The 20,814-nt window shown below is 38.8% G+C and overlaps 1 protein-coding gene across 1 annotated transcript in view; it reads left to right on the top strand.

Annotated features, from left to right (window-relative positions):
• The first annotated feature begins 5,029 nt into the window (after nucleotides 1-5,029).
• The window catches only part of LOC106081891 (uncharacterized), a 39,204-nt gene continuing 23,419 nt past the window's right edge, over nucleotides 5,030-20,814 (top strand). The window contains exons 1-10 of the mRNA XM_013244146.2: nucleotides 5,030-5,649; nucleotides 10,885-11,090; nucleotides 15,024-15,251; nucleotides 15,316-15,626; nucleotides 15,695-16,356; nucleotides 16,427-16,599; nucleotides 17,716-17,933; nucleotides 18,500-18,719; nucleotides 18,783-19,011; nucleotides 19,076-19,572. Coding sequence (XP_013099600.2) covers nucleotides 5,619-5,649; nucleotides 10,885-11,090; nucleotides 15,024-15,251; nucleotides 15,316-15,626; nucleotides 15,695-16,356; nucleotides 16,427-16,599; nucleotides 17,716-17,933; nucleotides 18,500-18,719; nucleotides 18,783-19,011; nucleotides 19,076-19,572 — 2,775 coding nt within the window. The 5' untranslated portion in view covers nucleotides 5,030-5,618. The remainder of the gene's footprint in view (nucleotides 5,650-10,884; nucleotides 11,091-15,023; nucleotides 15,252-15,315; nucleotides 15,627-15,694; nucleotides 16,357-16,426; nucleotides 16,600-17,715; nucleotides 17,934-18,499; nucleotides 18,720-18,782; nucleotides 19,012-19,075; nucleotides 19,573-20,814) is intronic.

Below are 20,814 nucleotides of genomic sequence, written 5' to 3'. Positions count from 1 at the left end.
ACTAGGATTAATTGTTTTTAAGAGCTCCTTTTAAACCCTTACAGTAAAAAAGACATTTATGTATTTTACATGTTTTTTAGATTATACGTTTTTTTATATGGAGTAAGGCAGTTGTTCACGTGGAAAGACGAATAGAGTACCAACCCTTAAGCAAGGTACTCTGCATTAAGTTGTGAAAAACATCCTCAAAATATTTAAATTTCCTTGTACCATATTTACGGTAAATTTTCTGCAAGAACACAATCCTGCCCTCATATTGCACTTGAATTAATTGTGCCTAATTGCTACATTTAAGTCATTAGTCTGGAAAAAACATTTTAATTTCACATATTTTTCATTAACAAATTTGTTTATATGGAGTTTGACAGTTGTTCACGTGAAAAGCTGTACAGAGTACCAACCCTTACGAATACCTTCATTGACATCACATGTATAACGGTATATTGTGCTAAGCTGCTTTGCGCATATTAATAAGGTGTTGCCAGACTAAAAAAAATCAAGCAAAAGTGAATGTTTTGCCTTTTTTATGTGAATGCCGTTACGCAGCTCTAGCGAAATTTTCAATAGCAAACACATGGCGACAAACAAAAATTCATCATTTATTTTAATATCAAAAGTATGTGTTATTATGTACAAATAAATCAATTACGTGGTGCAAAAAAAGATCAAAGCATTGGTTTTCTTTGATTGAAGGCGAAAAAACCTAAAAACTTACAATTTCACCCCGTTACACAAAATAAACCTAAAATTTTGCTTAGGATATGTCAATGCATTTCTTATGTTACCAACCGCTTCTCACGGAGACTTTCGGTCCATTGTGTTCGTCATAGAAAGAAATGCAATAAGAGAAAGAAAGAATAAAATTAGGGGAGACTTTACTCCGGCAAAGAGAGAGAGAGAGAGAGAGAGAGAGAGAGAAGGATAAACGAAAAGCGTAGGGGCCTAAGAAGTATCACCGACTAGAGAGCCGCCCAGTCAGTGACCTTTAGCCGTTACAGAATGACCAGCGGATCGAAATACTGTAGAGAGCGTAGTTAAGAGGCTTAGTAAGTATTCACCCATAATTATACGCCTTCTCCCCACCATCGCGGGGCGTTGGTACAGCAGATGATAGATGGTCTCCAACTCCTCCTCATCTTCATAGACCCTGCAGAAATCCTTCCCATTCGGTGCTCATCGCCATGTCAGCGACCTGATATCGCAGTGACCAATTAGGACTCCCACCAACAATTCAAGACTGCGCCTTCCCAGCTAAAAGGCAATCGATGACCTCTTTCCCGAGATCTTCGGCCAACCAGGAGATCGCATCGCCAGCTCACGACCACCAGTCTGTGCATTCGCCGTAGTAGGCATCCACCATCCCAAACAACCAGCACAGACATGGGCTCACCATCGCCGTGTAATTGCAGAATCATTCCGTGATGCAAATCGCGTCAGCCACCTCGTTCCCCGCCAACCCTTGATGGCCCGGAACTCAGCCCAAAAGTCCGATCATCATCTCCGGACAAGCCTCGACATAATATGAACTGCTGTCAGGGCTTTCAACACCGCCTGACTGTCCACATAAATCGTGCCAGTCTGACGGGGACGCCTTTTTTGAATCAGGATCACATATAAGGTCGCAATATTATCTCATTTAACAGAAATTTTACACGTTGTACTTTGTAATGACTTCTAATCGCCATGACATGTGCGGTACATGTTGACCCATAACTTGATATGGCTTTTATTTAAACCGATCTTCTTAATGAAAAAACTCATTCAAAGAACTAGTCCAGGCTCTATTTTACCACCCTCGTTAAGTGCAAGCGCAGCATTTAAATCGCTTACGCGTCTGGGTGCTTCTGGACATGATTGAATTGTTTTTTATTACTTAATCTTCAATGAACTTGAAGCTGATAATGATTTGTAAAATCGCTCTAGTGGTACGCGCACGCATGGAAACAAAGCACAGTGGGGTAGATAAATTGAAAAAAAAAAATGGTTTAGGAAATTTAAAAAACCAACAGATAGCTATTTTATTTTTGGCAATTACTAAAAACTATTAACATGATTACGAGTGTGAAGAAGGATTCAATTTCGTCTGTGAGAGATATACCCAAACACCAACATGAATGATGTCTTCTAGTCCTTTTTCTTTCGTATAAACAAATCCAATTCTGTTATTCTAATATACAGACCAAGGCCACATTGCTCAGCCTAAAATACCGTTCTTCTGGGAGCACTATTCAAAATTGTCACCACATTTGCATGTGGAGGAGGCGATCCTCGTTAAGCGGAATAGCTGCTACTGCAGTCGTTCAGAGACCGTTTGGCACCGGTTCCTGCTTAAATTCTGAGATTCTATGATGCTCGATATGAGCTACTACGTTAAGAGGGATCCTTACCCCTTAGAAGTATTATGAACCCGTCTGCTAGGCAGACGATGTTATAATACTTCTAGAGGTAAGGATCCGAACGAGTTATGCAGAAGGGCCGAAAGGGTCTTGCATATGGCATATGACTGGGCTAGACCCAGAGGTCTCAATGTTAACCCAGAGAAGACTGAAATATGCCTGTTCACGAGGAAGGCGAAGGTGGGCCATTTTAACGCACCACATTTCCTCAATAAGACGATTTCGATAACTGACAAGGTCAAAAACTTAGGTGTGATCTTGGACACGAGACTGAATTGGAAGTGTCACATTCAGGAGCGTATAGAGAAAAAGTGCAACATAAGGACCACACAATGGCTTGGCATAGGCGGAGCGATGAGGACCACACCCTCTAGGGCACTGGAGACTATTCTAGATATCCGACCCATTGACATACAGATTAAGTGTGAGGCAGCCACTGCGGCTATGAAACTTAAGGCGATGGGAGAATGGATTGAGGATGGAAGCAACTCATACCATCGCGATATAATCGAGGCGACGATAGAAAACCTGGAAGGAAGGGAAGAGGTTTCCGATGGGATACCTGAGATGAACCTTGAAGTCAAGTGCGAGACACTGCTGCCATCGGCACAGTCATGGATATCGCGTTTGGAAGATCATGCTACACGGATGGATCAAAGCTAGAGGACAGAGTGAGCCTGTTTGGGTGCCGGGCTCTAACGGAGTAAGGGGAAATGAAAGGGCAGACGATTTGGTGGTGGAGGCCAGAGGACTGCCATCAGTAAACTTGGTTAACCCGAAGCCTTTCGAGTCGAAACAGTCCTAGTTAAGGGAGTGGGCGACGAATGCGCATGCAATATTGTGGAACAGCGAAACGGTCGTTAGGACGGCGAAAATCCTATGGGGGATCCAGATAGTGAGAAGACGAGGCTATTACTGAAAGGAAGTAAGAAGGAGGTCAGTATAGCTATTGGTATCATAACGGGACACATAGGACTACGAGCTCACTTATGTAAAATCGGTGCGGCAAGTGATAGCATGTGTAGGGCATGCGGGGAAGATGATGAGACGTTGGAGCATTTCCTTTGTCATTGCCCGGCCTTCGCGTCTGACAGATACCGGCACTTAGGTGGAGAAACAAAACCAGACATGAACCAACTTCATGGCGAAACAAATAAAGGTGGTCTCATTTGTACAACAACCACAAATCATATGGTGCAATCCGCCATCTTGTCATCAAGCTGATTAACGTTTTGCCAACACACACAAAGAAATTTATGAGCGTCTATGCATACGTGTGCGTACATGAGCAGAGAATATGCGAGAAAGAATATATCAACAAAGAATATGCAAACAAAAATCTGTCATCTTAATACCGTCAAACCTGGCCGGCTGTTAACAACTGTTCGCGTGAGACCACCTTTTTAAATACGCCTTGAACCAACTTAGGGGAATGGTATTGAAAACAATTAAGGATTTTGTATGTAGCACGGAATTCCTAACTTAAAATTTCCTTTTTAGAGGTTACTTTATAGTTTTTACAGCGCACAACAAGCCGATTATTGGCTTAGGTGTATGTCCATAGTGGCATGGGGCGGATTAATATCTGCACCCTCTTTTTAACCTGAATCATTTTTGGCTTATAAAGTACATATATGTTGTAATTAATCGTTTTTATTTGCAAACAACTTAATTTCTTGTTGCATGAAGTTATTAAAACATTTTCATTTGTAATTGCAAGAAAAATTCTCCAATGCTTATCATGTCACTCTGTTACACAAAGAAAATTTCATTTGAGCTACGTACCTGCAAGCGAAATACTCGATAACGGTATTGGTAACGAAAATTTGAGTGGCAACACTGACCGCTACCTCCTCCTGCAAACATATGTCTACAACAACAACGAGAACTGTAATAATTACAGGAGTAAGTTGTTATAATAAATACTAAAAAGCACGATTTATTTTATATTATTTCGCTTTCGTCTGTTCAATTAATTGTACATGCATACATACATATCGAGTTAGTCTTGTTCTTTCTACATCGTTATAGTTTTACAAATCTACAATTTTTAAACATTTTTATTTTGTGTTAATTTTTCAGATACCTACACCACTGTGCAGCAACATATTGAGCTGAACTTCAAATCAGAATTTCCCAGCACTCCCTTTATGAGTTGGTAGCGATTAAAATGATCACCATCAACCAGCATTACACAGCATATATGTACGCCCTTGCCTGGGGTTGCGTGAGTGTGTTTGTGTATGTGTCTGATTTTCAATTAGTTAAATGGTCAGTTACATCCCATCTGTCAATATGCTTGGGAGAAATGCAAAAAATTGGGAAATTACAAACAAATGCTACGTTGCAAGCCTTTAAGTGCTACTGCTAGGTAGGTAGTGGGAGGAGATGCTGTAGGGAGAAAAAAATCCAACACGATTCCAATGCCGGTATGATGAGGCTCTCTCCCAAATTCTCACTCTCTCTCTCTCTCAAAAGGAGAGACTTGGTTTAATTGGCAAGGTAAAATTGTTCTCTTTCTCTGCTTCTCACTTTTGATCTAACTCTGAGAGGCTGAGGCCTTGGTTTGAGTTTTTACAATTCACTGATAGGAAATGAAAGAAAAGAAATCTTAAACCGAACTTTGCGCGACTTTTTCAAGATCAGTAGCACTTTGAGACGCGAGAGTAACGCATAGCATCTTCGAAAGCGAAACGAAAGTAGGCGCGCGCTTCAATGCTTCAAATACAGTGAAATAAAAACTTATCTCCTTGATAGTACTCAACACCAATGAGTGGGAGAAGCTTTGGCGAAAAGATAAACCATCTAAAGCTGGCAAAAGTGTCCTTTTTCTTTTAAAGAAATTGAAGTGAAAGTTTTATAAATAAATTAAAAAAAAATTGTTTAAATATTCAAACAGGAAATTGAAAATGAAATGCAATTTCTTATTCTCGCCTTGCCGCTGTTATCGCTAAAAGTTTCAAACGGTCACGATATTTGAATATTCAATTCCAAAACAGCAACAGAATTGTCAAGAGAACAAGCACAACAACAACAAAAACCATTATCTGAATCTGTAGATAAAGTGCATCGACCGATCCGCATTCGATTTGTGTTTCGTCGTTTGGGAAAACCATCTCTAGTGGAAATCAAATCAAGTGAAATTTCAAAGAAAAAGCACAGCAACAACTTCAAGAACGAAAAATAAGAGCAGCTGTCCGGATTGCTGTGTAGCCGAAAATCATGAAGCGCTTCAAGTGCTCCGTGTTAGTGTGTATGTGTTATCATAAATAATTCTGCATTAAAAAAGAATTTAGTTTTTTTTTTGTTTAATGAAATACAATATTTTATAAAAGTATCTACTACACCAATCACAACAACAACAAAAACAGTAGTGAGCAGGAATATAATAATTTTAAAAATGACGTCACTTGAGTTCATTCTTTTTGTTTAAAGTATCAAAAATCTTTTAATATAATAATACGGATGATGAACAACGAACGCTTGGCGGCTTTTTTTGCTGTTCTTATTGTTGATAAACTCTAGCCTTAAGCCGGTCGAGAAATGGGTTGCATGGATTGAACTCGACGTTTCAATTTATGGGGCAAATAAAGGCTAAAATAGAGCCATTGGGAGCCATAGAATTGATTACAATTTGTGTGCAAATTTAACGTTAAAAATGTTAAATGTCATAAACTAATCGAATTATTCAAAGAACACTTTGGATTTGACCTTTCGTTGTGCAATCAGTTGTGTTGTGCCATTGTGCAATCATTTCCAAATGAGCACCGTCTTCGTTTAGCTCTAACACTTATTTGCTAATAGGTACTTAGGTCAAATCTATATTTTAGGGATATTAGTCAAAATGTTCCCAGTACATAGTAGTATGTGGTCCCCAAACAAAAAACGAATGAAAACTGATAGTACGAGTTGATAACAAGTAGCCATGAGGTTTTTACTTCTACCTTAATGCAATATGTCACTTCTTACTTAATTATTTTACCTACTTAGTTAGCTATCACAAACAGTTTGTTCCATAAGCTGCGATCATAACAGATTTCCAAGCGCCTTAATCCTCTGCTCTCTTTACACAGAAAAAAAAATATATCATGACAATTTTTTCAATTAAAAATTTAATTGAAAATTAAAAATGTTTTCAATTAAAAAATTAATTGAAACAACAATTTAATAATTGAATTCGATTTTTTTTCCATTGCAATCGCGGTTGAAGTTTAGACAATTTTCAATTAAAAAAAGTTATTGATTCAATCATTTTTTAATTGAAAGTTAACTTTTTACAATTACAATCGTGATTGAAATTTTTGTCATATTCAATTAAAAAATTAATTGATTCAATAATTTTTTTAATTGAATCTGAACTTTTCTCAATTACGATCGTGATTGAAATTTTTGAAATTTTCAGTTAAAAAATTAATTTATTCAACCATTATTTTAATTGATTCTGTGTGATGCAAAGGAAAATTTTATCTTTTTCAATAAAACAATAACAACCTAGACCAAAAACATATTTTTTTTGTCACTCGCTCGTTGGCCTATTCATGGAAAATAGTGTGATTCTATAGAGGGAAAACAGATGTTTTCATTGAATTGGGGATCGAATCGAGCGATAAAAAGAAAAAAAATGTTTGTGGTCTAGGCAGTAAGTTTTTTCAATAATTTTTTTTATTGAATCGGAAACTTTTTTAGACCCAAAAGCACTGTTATGACTGTCCGTTTTTCTAGGCGCTCACAAATTTGACAAATGCTTTCTCTATATATAAAACTAGCTGGACAGGGCTCGCTCCGCTGCGCCTCCTTTTACTCTCTAATTTTATCTGAGCCCTATACTTTCACGGGCTGGAAATAAGTCCTGTTTTGCTGTGCTGGTACGGCCTTTCAGATATTTCGCCCCAATGTGGATATCATTTTCGTGCTCTTCTCCCAAATACCTTTTATTTGAGCCTTATATTGCTGTGGTCGGTAAATATATCCGGTATGGTGGTATTTTTGGAAGTGATATGGACGCACATGTATCAGATTCGTTATCTAGTCTCAAATAACTTTCATTTGAGGGCCATATTGCCATTATTGGTTTATATTTCCAATTGGCTGGATTTGGATGTGGCGCGGCACCCCCCCTCCCCTCAGATAACCCATCCTAAATAAGGATACCAAATTTCTGTTTTTGAATTATTATAAATTATCGCTAAAATCGCCCCTCCCATCACCGAGATTTGACGATTTTGGAAATAAGGTAAAGGGAAGGTCCGCCCATTAAAGTTCGGATATTAGATTTACTTCATTTTCTTGGTTTTGGCGGTGGATTAGAGTTGCCAAACCCTTTGCCCCGATAGTGGATATCCGATTCATACTCTACTCCCAAAAACTACATTTAAGCTACAAATTGCTATATTCGGTATATATATGGTTTAGGGGGAGTTTAAGAGGTGAGACTACCCTGAAACTCTTGGCCATAAAACAGATACCAGATTTGAGTCCCTTTTTGGCATAACCCAGGGGTGGGGGTGTGAGGGGCAGCCACCCGCGCACATAATTCTGAAAAAATATCAGCATCGTGCTGTACTTTTATTGGAGCCCCAATTGTTATTGGTTTAGGGGGAGTTTATGGGGTGCAACGACCCCCAAACACTTGGCCTCAAAATTGAATATCAAATTCGTTTTCTACCATTAAATACCTATTATTTATTGCCATAGTAGTTTAGGGGGTGGACACTGAATTAATATCAGCATGGTGTAGGAGCACGATTATGTTAGGGTAAAAAGGGTACTTTTATTACTGTCCTATTCTATCCCGATCGTCCTTCATATATGACTTTTAATTCCTTTTTTTGGTAGAATAGGGGCAGGTTGATTGCCCTCTGACTCATCCTTTCATTTGAGCACATAATATTCTCGGTCGTCCTACATAACAGTTTGGTGTTGTTTTTATTTTTATTGGGAGGAGAGGTTCGCTCGCCACGACGCCAAGACCCAAAAGGCAATTTATTTCAGTTCTTTATTGTCGCGATATAAATATCCTGCTGAACGGCAGGACGGCTGTACGTGACCCAGAATCCTTATTCAACATTAGAATCGAACTCTACTCACATAGGTCTTTCTTTTAATTCACATATTATCCCTCTCGAACTACACGTCTAAGTGAAGGGTATTTAGTGGGTGGGCCGGTCCCAGACTCTATCCCAAATATGTATACCAGATTCGTAGTCAACTCCCAAAGACCTTTCATTTGATACCCATTTTGTGACGTTGGACATTCATGCCCGTTGGGGAGGCCACGTAGACACCTTGGACCAAATTCTTAAAACAGATGTGTACTCAACTTTCAAACACTTTTCATTTGATATCCATATTGTATTGTATTGTAATAAGGGGGGGGGGGGGGGGTGGGGAGGCGCCTCAGATACCAACGAATAAATTTTTATAACAGATTCTTGCTCTACTTTTAAATACCATTCATTTGATATCCATATTGTCTCAATTGGTAAATATGCCCTACTGGGGGGTTTTAGGGGTGGGAAAGACCCTCAGATATCAAGGAATAAATTTGTATGTCAGATTTGTACTCGTCTTTTAAATACCTTTCATTTGATACCCATATTGCCCAAAACAGTGAAAGAGTTCTGTTGCGGGTTCTTTGAGGCAGGGTACCCCCCGAACACTTTGAACGAAACTTTTATTCCAAAGTTTGTTCTCTATTCCTAAATACTTTTCGTTTGATACTCATATTGTCAGAATCGGAAAACATGTCCGTGCAGGGGGGTTTTGTGGGGTGGGGAGGCCCCTCAGATACCAAGAAATAAAATAATTTATGTCAGATTTGTACTCTACTTTTAAATAACTCTCATTAGATACCCATATTGCCGAAAGAGATGAAATAGTCTTGTTGGGGGGTTTTTGGGGGGTGGGGGACCCCCCGAAATTTGTAATCCAAGTTCGTACTCTACTCTTTAATACCTTTCGTTTGATACCCATATTGTCCTAATTGGAAAACATGTCCGTCCGGTTGGGTTTTTTGATGGGGCGTCACCCCAAAGTTATTTGACCCAAGGTTTTATACCAATTTCGTGTTTTTGGGATAAAATAAGTTGGCATACAAAAATTCGCTTAAATCGGTGATCCGAGATCTGGTGTTTTTGAAAGTTGGGATAAGGAGGAGGGTCCGCCCCAACTTCGGATATCAAAAAATGTAGTACCCTTTTTTCACCGGGGCCCAAACTCTACCATCTGTAAAAATTTCATGAAAATCATTTCAGCTGTCTTTGAGTCTATACGAAGCAGACAAACAAACAAAACGCATAAATTTCATTTTTATATAATAGATATATATTCCAATCACGACAATATGGGACTTAAATGAAAGGTATTTAAGATTAGAAAATTTATCTGATATCCAATTTTAGGACCAAGGGTTTGGGGGATCACCCCAATCCCCAAAACATCCCCAAATCGAACATATTTACCGAGCATGGCAATATGGGACTCAAATGAATGGTATTTGCTAGTAGAATACTAATCTGATATCCAAAAGTTGGACCAAGTTTCTGGGGTCCACCCCTCCCCAAAAACATCTCTAAAAGAGGACAAATTTACGACCACAGCAATATGGGGCTCAAATGAGAGGCCTTCGAAAGTAAAGCACGAATCTGATATCAATATTCGGGAAAAAGTGTCTATGGGTCATCCCAAAACTATAACACCATCCATATAGGAAATATTTGCTGGCCATTGTAATATGGGGCTCAAATTAGAGGTATTTTAGAGTAGAACACGAATCTGATTTATATATTCAAGGCCAAGTCACTGAATGGCCGCCCCATCCCCCAAACCGGTAATGTTTTCCGACTATGGAAATATGGGGCTCAAATGAAAGGTATTTGGGAGTGGACCACGATATCAACATTCGGGACCAACTGTTTAGGGGACGTTCGACCACCATAACAACCCCCAAATAGAACGTATTTGCTCACAAAGACAATTTGGGTCTTCAAGACAGTGGAGCTCGGTATTGATAGTTTTTAGTGTCCATACTCCAAATCGGACATTTTTGCTGACTTTTGCAATAAGGGGTTAAAATGAAAGGTATTTGAAATTAGAAAACGAATTTGATATCCAATTTCGAGGTCAATGGCAATATGGGTTTCAAATAAATGATATATATTGGGTTGCCCAAAAAGTAATTGCGGATTTTTTAAAAGAAAGTAAATGCATTTTTAATAAAACTTAGAATGAACTTTAATCAAATATAGTTTTTTTACACTTTTTTCTAAAGCAAGCTAAAAGTAACAGCTGATAACTGACAGAACAAAGAATGCAATTACAGAGTCACAAGCTGTGAAAAAATTTGCCAACGCCGACTACATAAAAAATCCGCAATTACTTTTTGGGCAACCCAATACAATAGGTTTTGTGAATAGGGGCAAATGTCTTTAATTAAATTTTCTGAAAAAGATTTCAAGACGGCTTTTTTATAAAATAAATATTTTCGCAGATTTATTTCTATTATTTCCGGCTTCACAAAATGCATTCAATATCATTGGAATTAATAAACAAATGCTGTACGAATATGTGGGCACAGTGCAAGTTGGAGCCAAAGCACCACAGGACGAGGAGTTACCTGCACCACCAACTTCCGGCTGGATAGTGAGGGGCAAACTCACGCTGCAGAGACAAAATAATAGCACTTTGGCGGCAGCGGTGAGTTTTTAAAAACATATTTTTTTAATTTCCATTTTTTCAGATTAAAAGTAGTATTTAGATTGAAAGAATTGGTTTTTGTAAACTATTTTCCTTTCTGCAATATTTATTTGTTGCTTATTTTATCTTGTATTCTCTTGTGTTATCTCACGATCGAATATTTGCGTTAAGGTTCCAAAGTGTCAATTTACTTGCCATTCCAAATTGAAATCAATTAATAAGGTTTTCTCGCTGTATTCGATTTTTCATCGACACCTATTGACCCTCAGCCAATACAATCTCAGCTGATGACGAATGCCCAACATGTGTGTAATGATACATTTTAGTGAAGATTCAATTCATTCAGTAATGATGATCGGTTATGATGATGATGATGATAAGTGAGCACACGACAGACAAGTGATCCATGCTCATATACTCCTAGGGTATGATGCTTAGTTGAATAGACAAATAGATAGATAGTTTAAGTATATTTATACGTCCATAATAAATATATTTTAACTATCTGGACCAAACAAAATATCGATTTTTTTTCTCGGATCCCCATTTCCTTCAAATACATATTGTATAAATCACTTTTAGCAAATTTGGATATAAGATTCGAACTGTACCAATATTCCATATTGTCCCATATTCAAAGGTTCCTCCTTAATGGGTAGACGTCGTAGCTATTGATATTTTAACACTTTTTTTATAGCCACCATCGAAGCATGGCGTATATTCATTTCGTCATTCCGTTTGCAACACATCGAAATATCCATTTCCGACCCTATAAAGTATATATATATATATTCTTGATCAGTGTAAAAATCTAAGACGATCTAGCCATGTCCGTCCGTCTGCCTGTTAAAACCACGCTACAGTCTTAAAAAAATAGAGATATCGAGCTGAAACTTTGCACTGATTCGTTTTTTTTTGTCCATAAGCAGGTTAAGTTTGAAGATGGGCTTTTTCGGACTATATCTTGATATAGCCCCCATATAGACCGATCGGCCGATTTAGAGTTTTAGGCCATTAAAAGCCACATTTATTATCCGATTTTGCTGAAATTTGGGACAGTGAGTTGTGTTAGGCCCCTCGATATCCTTCTTCAATTTGGTCCAGATCGGTTCAGATTTGGATATAGCTGCCATATAGACCGATCTCTTGATGTGAGTTTTTGGGCCCATAAATGGCGCATTAATTTTCCGTTGTCGTCGAAACTTGGGACAGTTGGTGGTTAGGCCCCTCGACATCTGTCTCCCATATGACACAGATCGTTCCAGATTTGGATATAGCTGTCATATAGATCGATTTCTCGATATAAGGTTTTGGGCCCATAAAAGGCGCATTTATAGTCCGATTTCACCAAAATTCGGGACAGTGAGTTGTGTTAGGTCCTTCAACATTCTCCTTCATTTTGGCTCAGATTGGTCCACATTTGGATATAGCTTCCATATAGACCTATCTCTCGATTTAAGGTTTTGGGCCCATAAAAGGCAGATTTATTGTCCGATTTCCCCGACATTTGGGACAGTGAGTTGTGTTAGGCCCTTCGTCAGACCTCTGCGACCGTAGTTCCACAACCGGTCCCACTATCCATCTTCGATCCATCTGTTGAGTTATTGAAATCCCCAAGCCTGACCCGCTCTTTCTGCCACTACATTAGTGCATGTAACCTGCTGTCATCAATATCCACTCTCGTCATGTAGCCAGTGCGCAGGTCGACAATAGCCAAACAGGGTTCTGAAGGGTCTGAAGTCTCCACAGAAACTCGTCGAACACAAGAATCTATAGCTGTGGAGAAATAACCCCATCCTGTGACGTACCATTAGTCGCATTCACTTTCAACGAAGTGGCCCCCATTACTGGCTGTGATCTACCTATGCAGAAGCATACTCATTATCCAACCAGTAATACCATCCTTCAGAGCCGCCCCTTTGTTACATTGTTAAACGCCCCTTCAATATCCAGAAACGACGGCAACGCTATATCCTTAAACTGGAGAGTTTTCTCCAGAAGATGCACGACACTGTGAAGCGCAGTATCAACCGACCTGCTCTTAATATAGGCGTGCTGACACCTGTAAAAGTAATCTCCTCCTAGCCTACTCCTTATATGAAAGTCAAGAATTCTCTCTAACGTCTTCACGAAGAAGGAAGAGAGACTAATCGCCCTTTAATCCTTGGCTACACTCCACTGCAGATGAAGATGGGGACTTCGTTATAATACCATAAAATAAAACCACCACCACGACAGGGGCAAATACTAGTACCTGATACGCGCCCGAAACAATGCGACGTACCTGTCTACCAGATAGTCATAGCCCACCTGCAACATCATGGGGTAGATACCATCTGGACCAGGAGAAACATATGGTCCAAAGTTGCCCAATGGCCAAAAAACACTCTCATGGGACCTATGCCTATTCTCCAACGCCTCTAAATCTTCCCAATCTGGCACACAGGACCGCAGCCAGGGAAGTGTGTTTTCAACAAATGAGCCAAAGTGTCGCCTTATAAGCTGATGGGACGGAAAACCACCGCTGAAAAATTTTCTTTGATGATCTTGGACTCGAACACAGGCGATCAGCGTCATAGACGGATATGCTGACTTCTGCTCTACGGTGGCCTCAAAATGAGATTATGGGATTATATTTTAATACAGCCCCCATATAGACTAATCTGCCGATTTAGGGTCTTAAGGCCATAATAGGCCAGGTCTAAAGCCCCATTGGCCGCATAAAGAGCCCAATTATCTCATTGACTATACATTATGGTTTTTCTCACGGTAGGCTTGTATGCGATGGGTAGGAGACATATTTCTCTATAGTTGGCACATTCAATCTTGTCTCCTTTCTTGTGTGCGGGATATGGTATGCCGAGGTTCCATTCATCGGTACGTTCTTCTAGCCAGATCGCGCAAATGTGCTGATGCCTACGCAAATGTGATGATGCCTGTCGTCTCTGCTCTTAAATAGTCCAGCTGGCAACTTATTGGCTCCTGCTGCCTTGGCGTTCCTCAGTCGGGTCCCTACTACTCGGACCTCATTTGGTTTGTGGTATTGTCTACGCCGCCATTGTCGGACTCTAGCAACTGGGAAAATTATCCATTCCATAGCCCAAGCACACTATCTGTATCAGTAACTAGATTTCCTTCTTTGTCTCTGCAGAAGGATGTGCCTGTACCAAAGCCATCGGTTTGATTTTTGATTCTTTGAAAAAATTAAATGACTGACTCCTGTACAGCTTAATTCGCTCACACCCACGTCTTTCTATTTCCTTTTTCTTCCTGCAGAATAGACGTTTTTGCTCTTCTTTTCTCTCTACCTCCAGCTATCCTTAACTCAACTTGTGGCCAAATACATTTGTTTTCAAACATGTATGGGCTCGTATCTACGGCAAATCTTGAACCTCGTCACCCTCAAAGTCATGTTCAACATCACCTCAAATTGTTTTCGATTTTATTGTACAACTTAAAATGCTTATATGTCCTAAACTGGGCTTGGGGGTTCCTTTCAAGCCTCGTATTTCCCAAACTATTCGTCATCGCTCCTTTTCAAGCGCTACCTCATTTGTCTTAGTTAGCAAGACATTCAAGAGCACAAAACGTATCAGTGTTTCTATGGTAAAATAATTTTAATCTGTCGCAAGTTCGCTGCGTCCAAAAGACCATAGTTTTTTATTTTTTTATTTCCAATTCGTCTGACCGTCAATATTTCAATGAGCTCTTCTGCTGTAAACCAGTTTGTTGCTTTAAAGTTTGGCTTGCGATGAGCTGTCCTAAGTTTAATAAACCTTTGGTCTAGTTATCTTACATACGCTTTTAATTAGAAAATGGTTATTTGTCTCCAGTAGATGGCATGGCAGTATAATGAGCTATTTTAGAAATGTTTAATGTAATATTTTGTTTTCACAATATTATAATTCTATGATTTTCTTTTCTGCTTTCCAGCTTGTTATAGACGATGTAACCCTCAACAACTCGGGTGAGAAATTCCTACAAAGCAAGGAAATGTATCCCACCTATAAGCCTTTCAAAATTGCTCTTACCTCGGAGGGAGCTATATCACATCTTATGTTTAAGGAGGGTGATCCCATTTGGTCGACAAATTTCAAAAGGGCCATAGCTTCAATGATACAGTTTCAGACGAAAAAATCGGGAGCATTTGTGGTGGATGAGGTATGATAGTAGTGAACCCCTAATCAAATTTTGATGATATATGTAATTCTGCAAAACATTTCAGGTGGGCATACATGGCGAGTGCCTTACTGAATATTTCATTTCGAACAAAACCAATTACATATCCATACGTAAAACACCGGAATTGAGTACCTGTAAACCTTATGCAGAGTCCATACATATAACACGCAGCAATGTGCCCACAAATACCTGTAAATTTGATTTTCAACAAAATGTTATAAGTGGCAATGAGGCCATATTTGGTATGTTGCCACATGCAGAGACGGGTTACTTTTTGAGTATGGCTCATGTAAAGGGCTCCACATTGATACATACTTTTGAGTCTACGGGAGAGGCTCAGTTTATAAATTCTGAGTGAGTTCTTAGAGAGTTTTTAGATTTTTTTCAATCCATGTAATGATTTTTATTTTTCTTACATACAGATTACTATTGAATTTCCTTAATGAGACTAGCATTGATAATCCCATAGATGTAGAGACTTCCATGAGCTCTACTGAGGCGGGCTTGCAGCTTCTACCCATAGAACTAAATGATCCCACTGGTGGTCGTAATCCTCAACAGCAAGAAACTCTGATAACCACCGCCTCCCGCTTATTGGATAACTTGGCTGAGGGTCTGGAAATTTCCAGCTATAAATTTACCGAACCCTACGATGCCACCGTATCAGATGTAATACGCCTATTAACCGAAATGGATTTTGAATCTTTGAAGAAACTCTACACAGAGGTGGATATAGGCACCTCCTATCGCCAAGAGACCATACGCAATATTTTTCATGAAATTATACCACGGATTGGTACTAAAGCTTCCGTCTTCTTGACCCGTTACTTGGTGGTGGAAAAAGAAACAAAGTCTACCATAGCTGTGCAATTATTGGTTTCAATGCCTTTCCATATATTTGAATTGTCTCATGAATTGGTAAAGGAATGTGAAGTCTTTCTTACGCTGGGTCCCGATAGACCCGATGTACGACAAGCAGCTATTCTTAGTTTTGCCACTTTAGTATATAATGTTCATATTGCCGGAGCTATAAATCGTGATGTATTCGATGAATATGTTCAAAAGTATTTTAATTTCTATTTAAGTAAGTTTTGCGTGTCCTTTCTTTAACGTTGCAGTTGTATTTACTTAAAAATTTTGATGATCTTTTTAAGGTTCCCGCGATTACGATACCAAAATGTTATATCTGCAAGGTTTAAGCAATCTGCAGGTTGGCAATGTGGCCAATTATATGGATCCCATTGTAAGTAATGGAGAAGAGAATCAAGATATTAAATTCTTGGCTGCATGGACCGCAATGTCATTGGCTGGAGATCGAGCAGAGAAAGTAAGTTTTATTGAGAAAATTGTAACTGATTGAAGCTTACGAGAAAAGAAAGAAGAAAGAAAGAACTCAGAAAGAACTCAGTAGTCACATTCTTTCTTAAATTCTATGGTGAAAAATTTATAATTTTTTTCTAATGTGGAAAAAAATTTATGCTGCAAATTTACCTAAAAAACTTAAAATGATTGTATCTCCTTAATTTACTATGTGACTAATTTAACAGAAACTTAGAATATTTTCTCCAAGTGCTCCAGGTTTATGGTCTTGTTTTTCGTAGAATTCCTGGTGACATTTACTCTAGATTCATCTCATATGAACTTATCGTTTTTTGTACCCTCCACCATAGGATGGGGGTATGCTAATTTCGTCATTCTGATGGTAACTAATCGAAATATTAATTTCAGACCCCATAAAGTACATATATTCTAGATCGTCATGACATTTAATGTCGATCTAGCCATGTCTGTCCGTCTGTCTGTCCGACCGTCCATCTGTCTGTCGAAAGCACTCTAACTTTTGAAGGAGTACTTTCGAGGAGGAAATTTTGCACACATACTTCTTATAGGTGTAGGTCGGTTGGGATTTAAATGGGCCGTATTGGTCCATGTTTTGATATAGCTGCCATATAAACCGATCTTTGATCTTGACTTCTTGAGCCTCTATAGGGCGCAATAATTATCTGATTTGGGTGAAATTTTGTACAACGGCTTCTGCCATGACCTTCAACATAAGTGTCAAATATGATCTGAATCGGTCTATAACCTAATACAGCTCCCCTAAAAGACGATCTCTCTGTTTTACTTTTTGAGCACCTAAAGAGCGTAATTCTTTTTCAATTTGGCTGAAATTTTACACAATGACTTCTACCAGCATTCATTCCATTATGGTCCGAATTGGACCATAATAGTCCGATAGCTCCAATAGCAAAGCAATTCTTCTTTTATCCCTTCCTTTCGTTTCCTTAGTTTGCCTAAACAGAGACACCGGGAAAAGAATTCGACAAATTCGTTCCATGGTGGAGGGTATATAAGATTCGGCCCGGCCTAACTTAGCACCCTTTTACTTGTTATTTCTCATTTTACTAATTTTTTTTATTTTTTCTTTATATCATGTTTGAAGATCTATGAAATCTATTGGCCTATATTTGAATCCCGTAATGCCAGCTTGGAATTGCGTGTGGCTGCTGTTACTCTGTTATTGATCTCTAATCCTACAGCTGCACGTTTGATAAGCATACACCGCATTATACAAAGCGAGACGGATCCGCATATGATAAACTATTACAGAACGACCATAACAAGTATTTCGGAGACTACGTATCCATGTTATCAGAATTTGTAAGTAAATAAGAAAAAAAAAACCAACAAAAACTGTATGATACAGACGCACTCAGGATGGTTTTACTAAAAAGAAAGGCTTTCGATTTATCCAATAAGCTGAGTTTTATATGCATGGCTCCATAACACGGTTGGCTTACGCGATACACTGGCGAAATTTTGACGTTATTAAGATGTCACAACAAAAAACACGTAAAGAAAGACGTTTTCTTACAGCCAAAACCATAACTTTTTGACACTCGATTCGCATGCCAGTCATCATAATCAGCTGTTTTGCCTTTATAAAATCAGCTGATTTCGACGAGTTGGCGAACGAATCAACTGACAATATATCAGTGGTGTTGGCTGTTAGTTTATTTACTTTTTTCTCGGACAGTACATGCACACGTACACACGCGCACAAATGTCTATGATTCTATGGATTACTACCACATGATTTTTGCTTGTCACAAGGGAAACAACTTTATTATTGAGCCATGATACAAAGCAAACGAAAGCCTTTATTTCATGTTTCAAATCCATTTGGGTTCTGTGTTTTTATATATATGATGTTGTGCAATTTTTAGGAGACGTTTATTGTCTTACATGCACCGCCATCTGCCTCAAAAACCCGAACCTCGTTATTGGGTAACGGGCAATTATATTTTCGATTATCGCGATTCAAAATTCGGTATAGGCGCCATGTTGCAGGCCTTCCTGGTGGGTGACCCAAAATCAGATTTACCAGTGGTGGCCTATTTTCAATTTGATACAGAGGCTCTGGGCAAATTCACAGGACAAATGGCGGTAAGTTTTCATATATTTAACTTCTTACGACTACAAATAAATACGCTTTTCCTTTTTTCACAGTTATATATCAAAGCTCGCGGTCTACCAGACACCTTGTTCAAGACTTTTATGAAGATCAATGGAGATCCCAAGAAATATGTCAACATACAAAACCTGTTGAAGCTATTGGATGCTCCCATAGTGGATACCAAACCTTTGCATTTGGAATTTATTTTGAAAATGGAAGGCAAAGCTGTGTTATCATATTATCTGAATGAAAGAACTTATCAGAAGATCACCTACAAAGATTGTAAGCAGATTGTAATAACCTAATTTCTCGACATGCAATCAATCCTTATCTCTTACTTTTCCAGTAATCGATCGCATTAGCTTTTTGATTAAGGCTGACTCTCACATAAATATGCAGACAGTGCGTTGGCCCTTCATGACTAAGTATGTGGTACCCACAGTGCTGGGAACACATGCCGATGTGCTGTTGCAGACCACTGTACTCACCTCATTGCGTGGTAACATTACCCAATTTCATGATCCCAATGTTATGAAATCTTCTTTGGAAATTGATGCCCGTTATTCATCGTATGCTTCATGCCGCAGTCGTAGTTATAATCCCTTCTTGAATTTGGATCATGAAATCAATCGTGAACAAGGTTTCCTTATATATGTTCCTCTCTACTTGAGTTTGAATTATTATGCCGGTGTCTGCTGGCAATACAATTTTACACGTCCCGAGAATTTAACCAGTGGTTTATCCTTCAAATCACGTTCAGTTACAATTACCAAGGGTTTGATAACAAAATCTGCTAGCGAGCCGTTCGAGGAGATTATGTACCCGGAAAGACAACATGATGTGGTAGGTGTGAATAATTTTTCAATAGTTTTAAATTTTTATGAAGAGAACGTAACGTAAGGTAATGTAACGCAAGTTGAGCATTATAAGCAACCTCTTCCGATTTGAAAAGCCAAATGAGTTTATAGATAGATTAAAGTACTTTAGAGCTAAACGCTAGTGGAATAGAACAGGCTATTCCCCCAGGGGGGTTTTCAATAAGAGGTGTTATTTTGGTATTTAAAAAAATGCAATTTTCTGAGATAAATGCTCGGATGTTTATATAACAATAAAGACGAAGGTATACCGTTAATGGAAAAGAACATAAGCCAAATGCCCACCACGTTCATGCTTAAAGGACCATTCCGGGTTCAAAATAACACCTGGAGAACCCTATAGTTTGATATCAATATGAACAACCCCATCACAAACCAGAATTCACTAATAGATGGTTAGGTCACTTGCGAAAAGATAAAGGCCCCATGAACATCATCAAGGATGTCAAATCTGCCGATTGGAAGTGTCATCAAATAGGAGAAAACGTAAACAAAGAATGAATGTAAAAAGAGAACAAGTTGACATGCTCAATGCCAAGTACTACCAAAAATTAAAAAAATTGTATGTCGGCTGATCGTTTGGCTCAACCTTATTCAGTGAATCCTGATCACATACTTTGAGGACATGTTTTATTAGACGAGACTGAAAAATTGGATCATAAATAATTTGTTTGGTCGTTAGGTGTTTGTGGATTTTTAAAATAAGTTGTACAAGTTGAATAAAGTGAATTGGTAAATTTTCCTAGGTCGGGTGATATTGGTATGCCAGTCATGATACGCACTTTGAGGACATCGCCAACACATCGTTCTTGCAGAAAGTGTTTGTTGTTTGTGGAAATTAGAGATAAGAAGACCAATTTGCGTAGAGCGATATAAGGGTATTCAAATTACAGTTGTTGTTGTAGCCACATTTTCATGTGGAGTTGGCGGTCTTCTTCGAGCTCCTGCATGAGCAACCTCGTTCCGGTTCAAAAGACCGATCCCCGCGGGAACAAGTTGGCCATTGGTAATTTAAAGGCGCCAATAACCCGCCTTGTCATACGAGCATTATAGACACTCATTATTTATGCAAAAGTCGGTGCAGCCGGGCCTTTGACTGAAACTCTCCGCTCGATACCGCTGATTGTCCGCGACTGCCATTGCAGCTACTCCGTAAGAAGCATTCCACTATCCGCAACCTGTGGATGCGCCCGGTAGCTGGCAGGTAAAC

The sequence above is a fragment of the Stomoxys calcitrans genome, chromosome 2, assembly GCF_963082655.1.
Source record: "Stomoxys calcitrans chromosome 2, idStoCalc2.1, whole genome shotgun sequence".
Lineage (NCBI taxonomy): Eukaryota > Metazoa > Arthropoda > Insecta > Diptera > Muscidae > Stomoxys > Stomoxys calcitrans.
The sequence above is the reverse complement of the archived record's forward strand: the minus strand, read 5'-3'. Positions and strand labels throughout refer to the sequence as shown.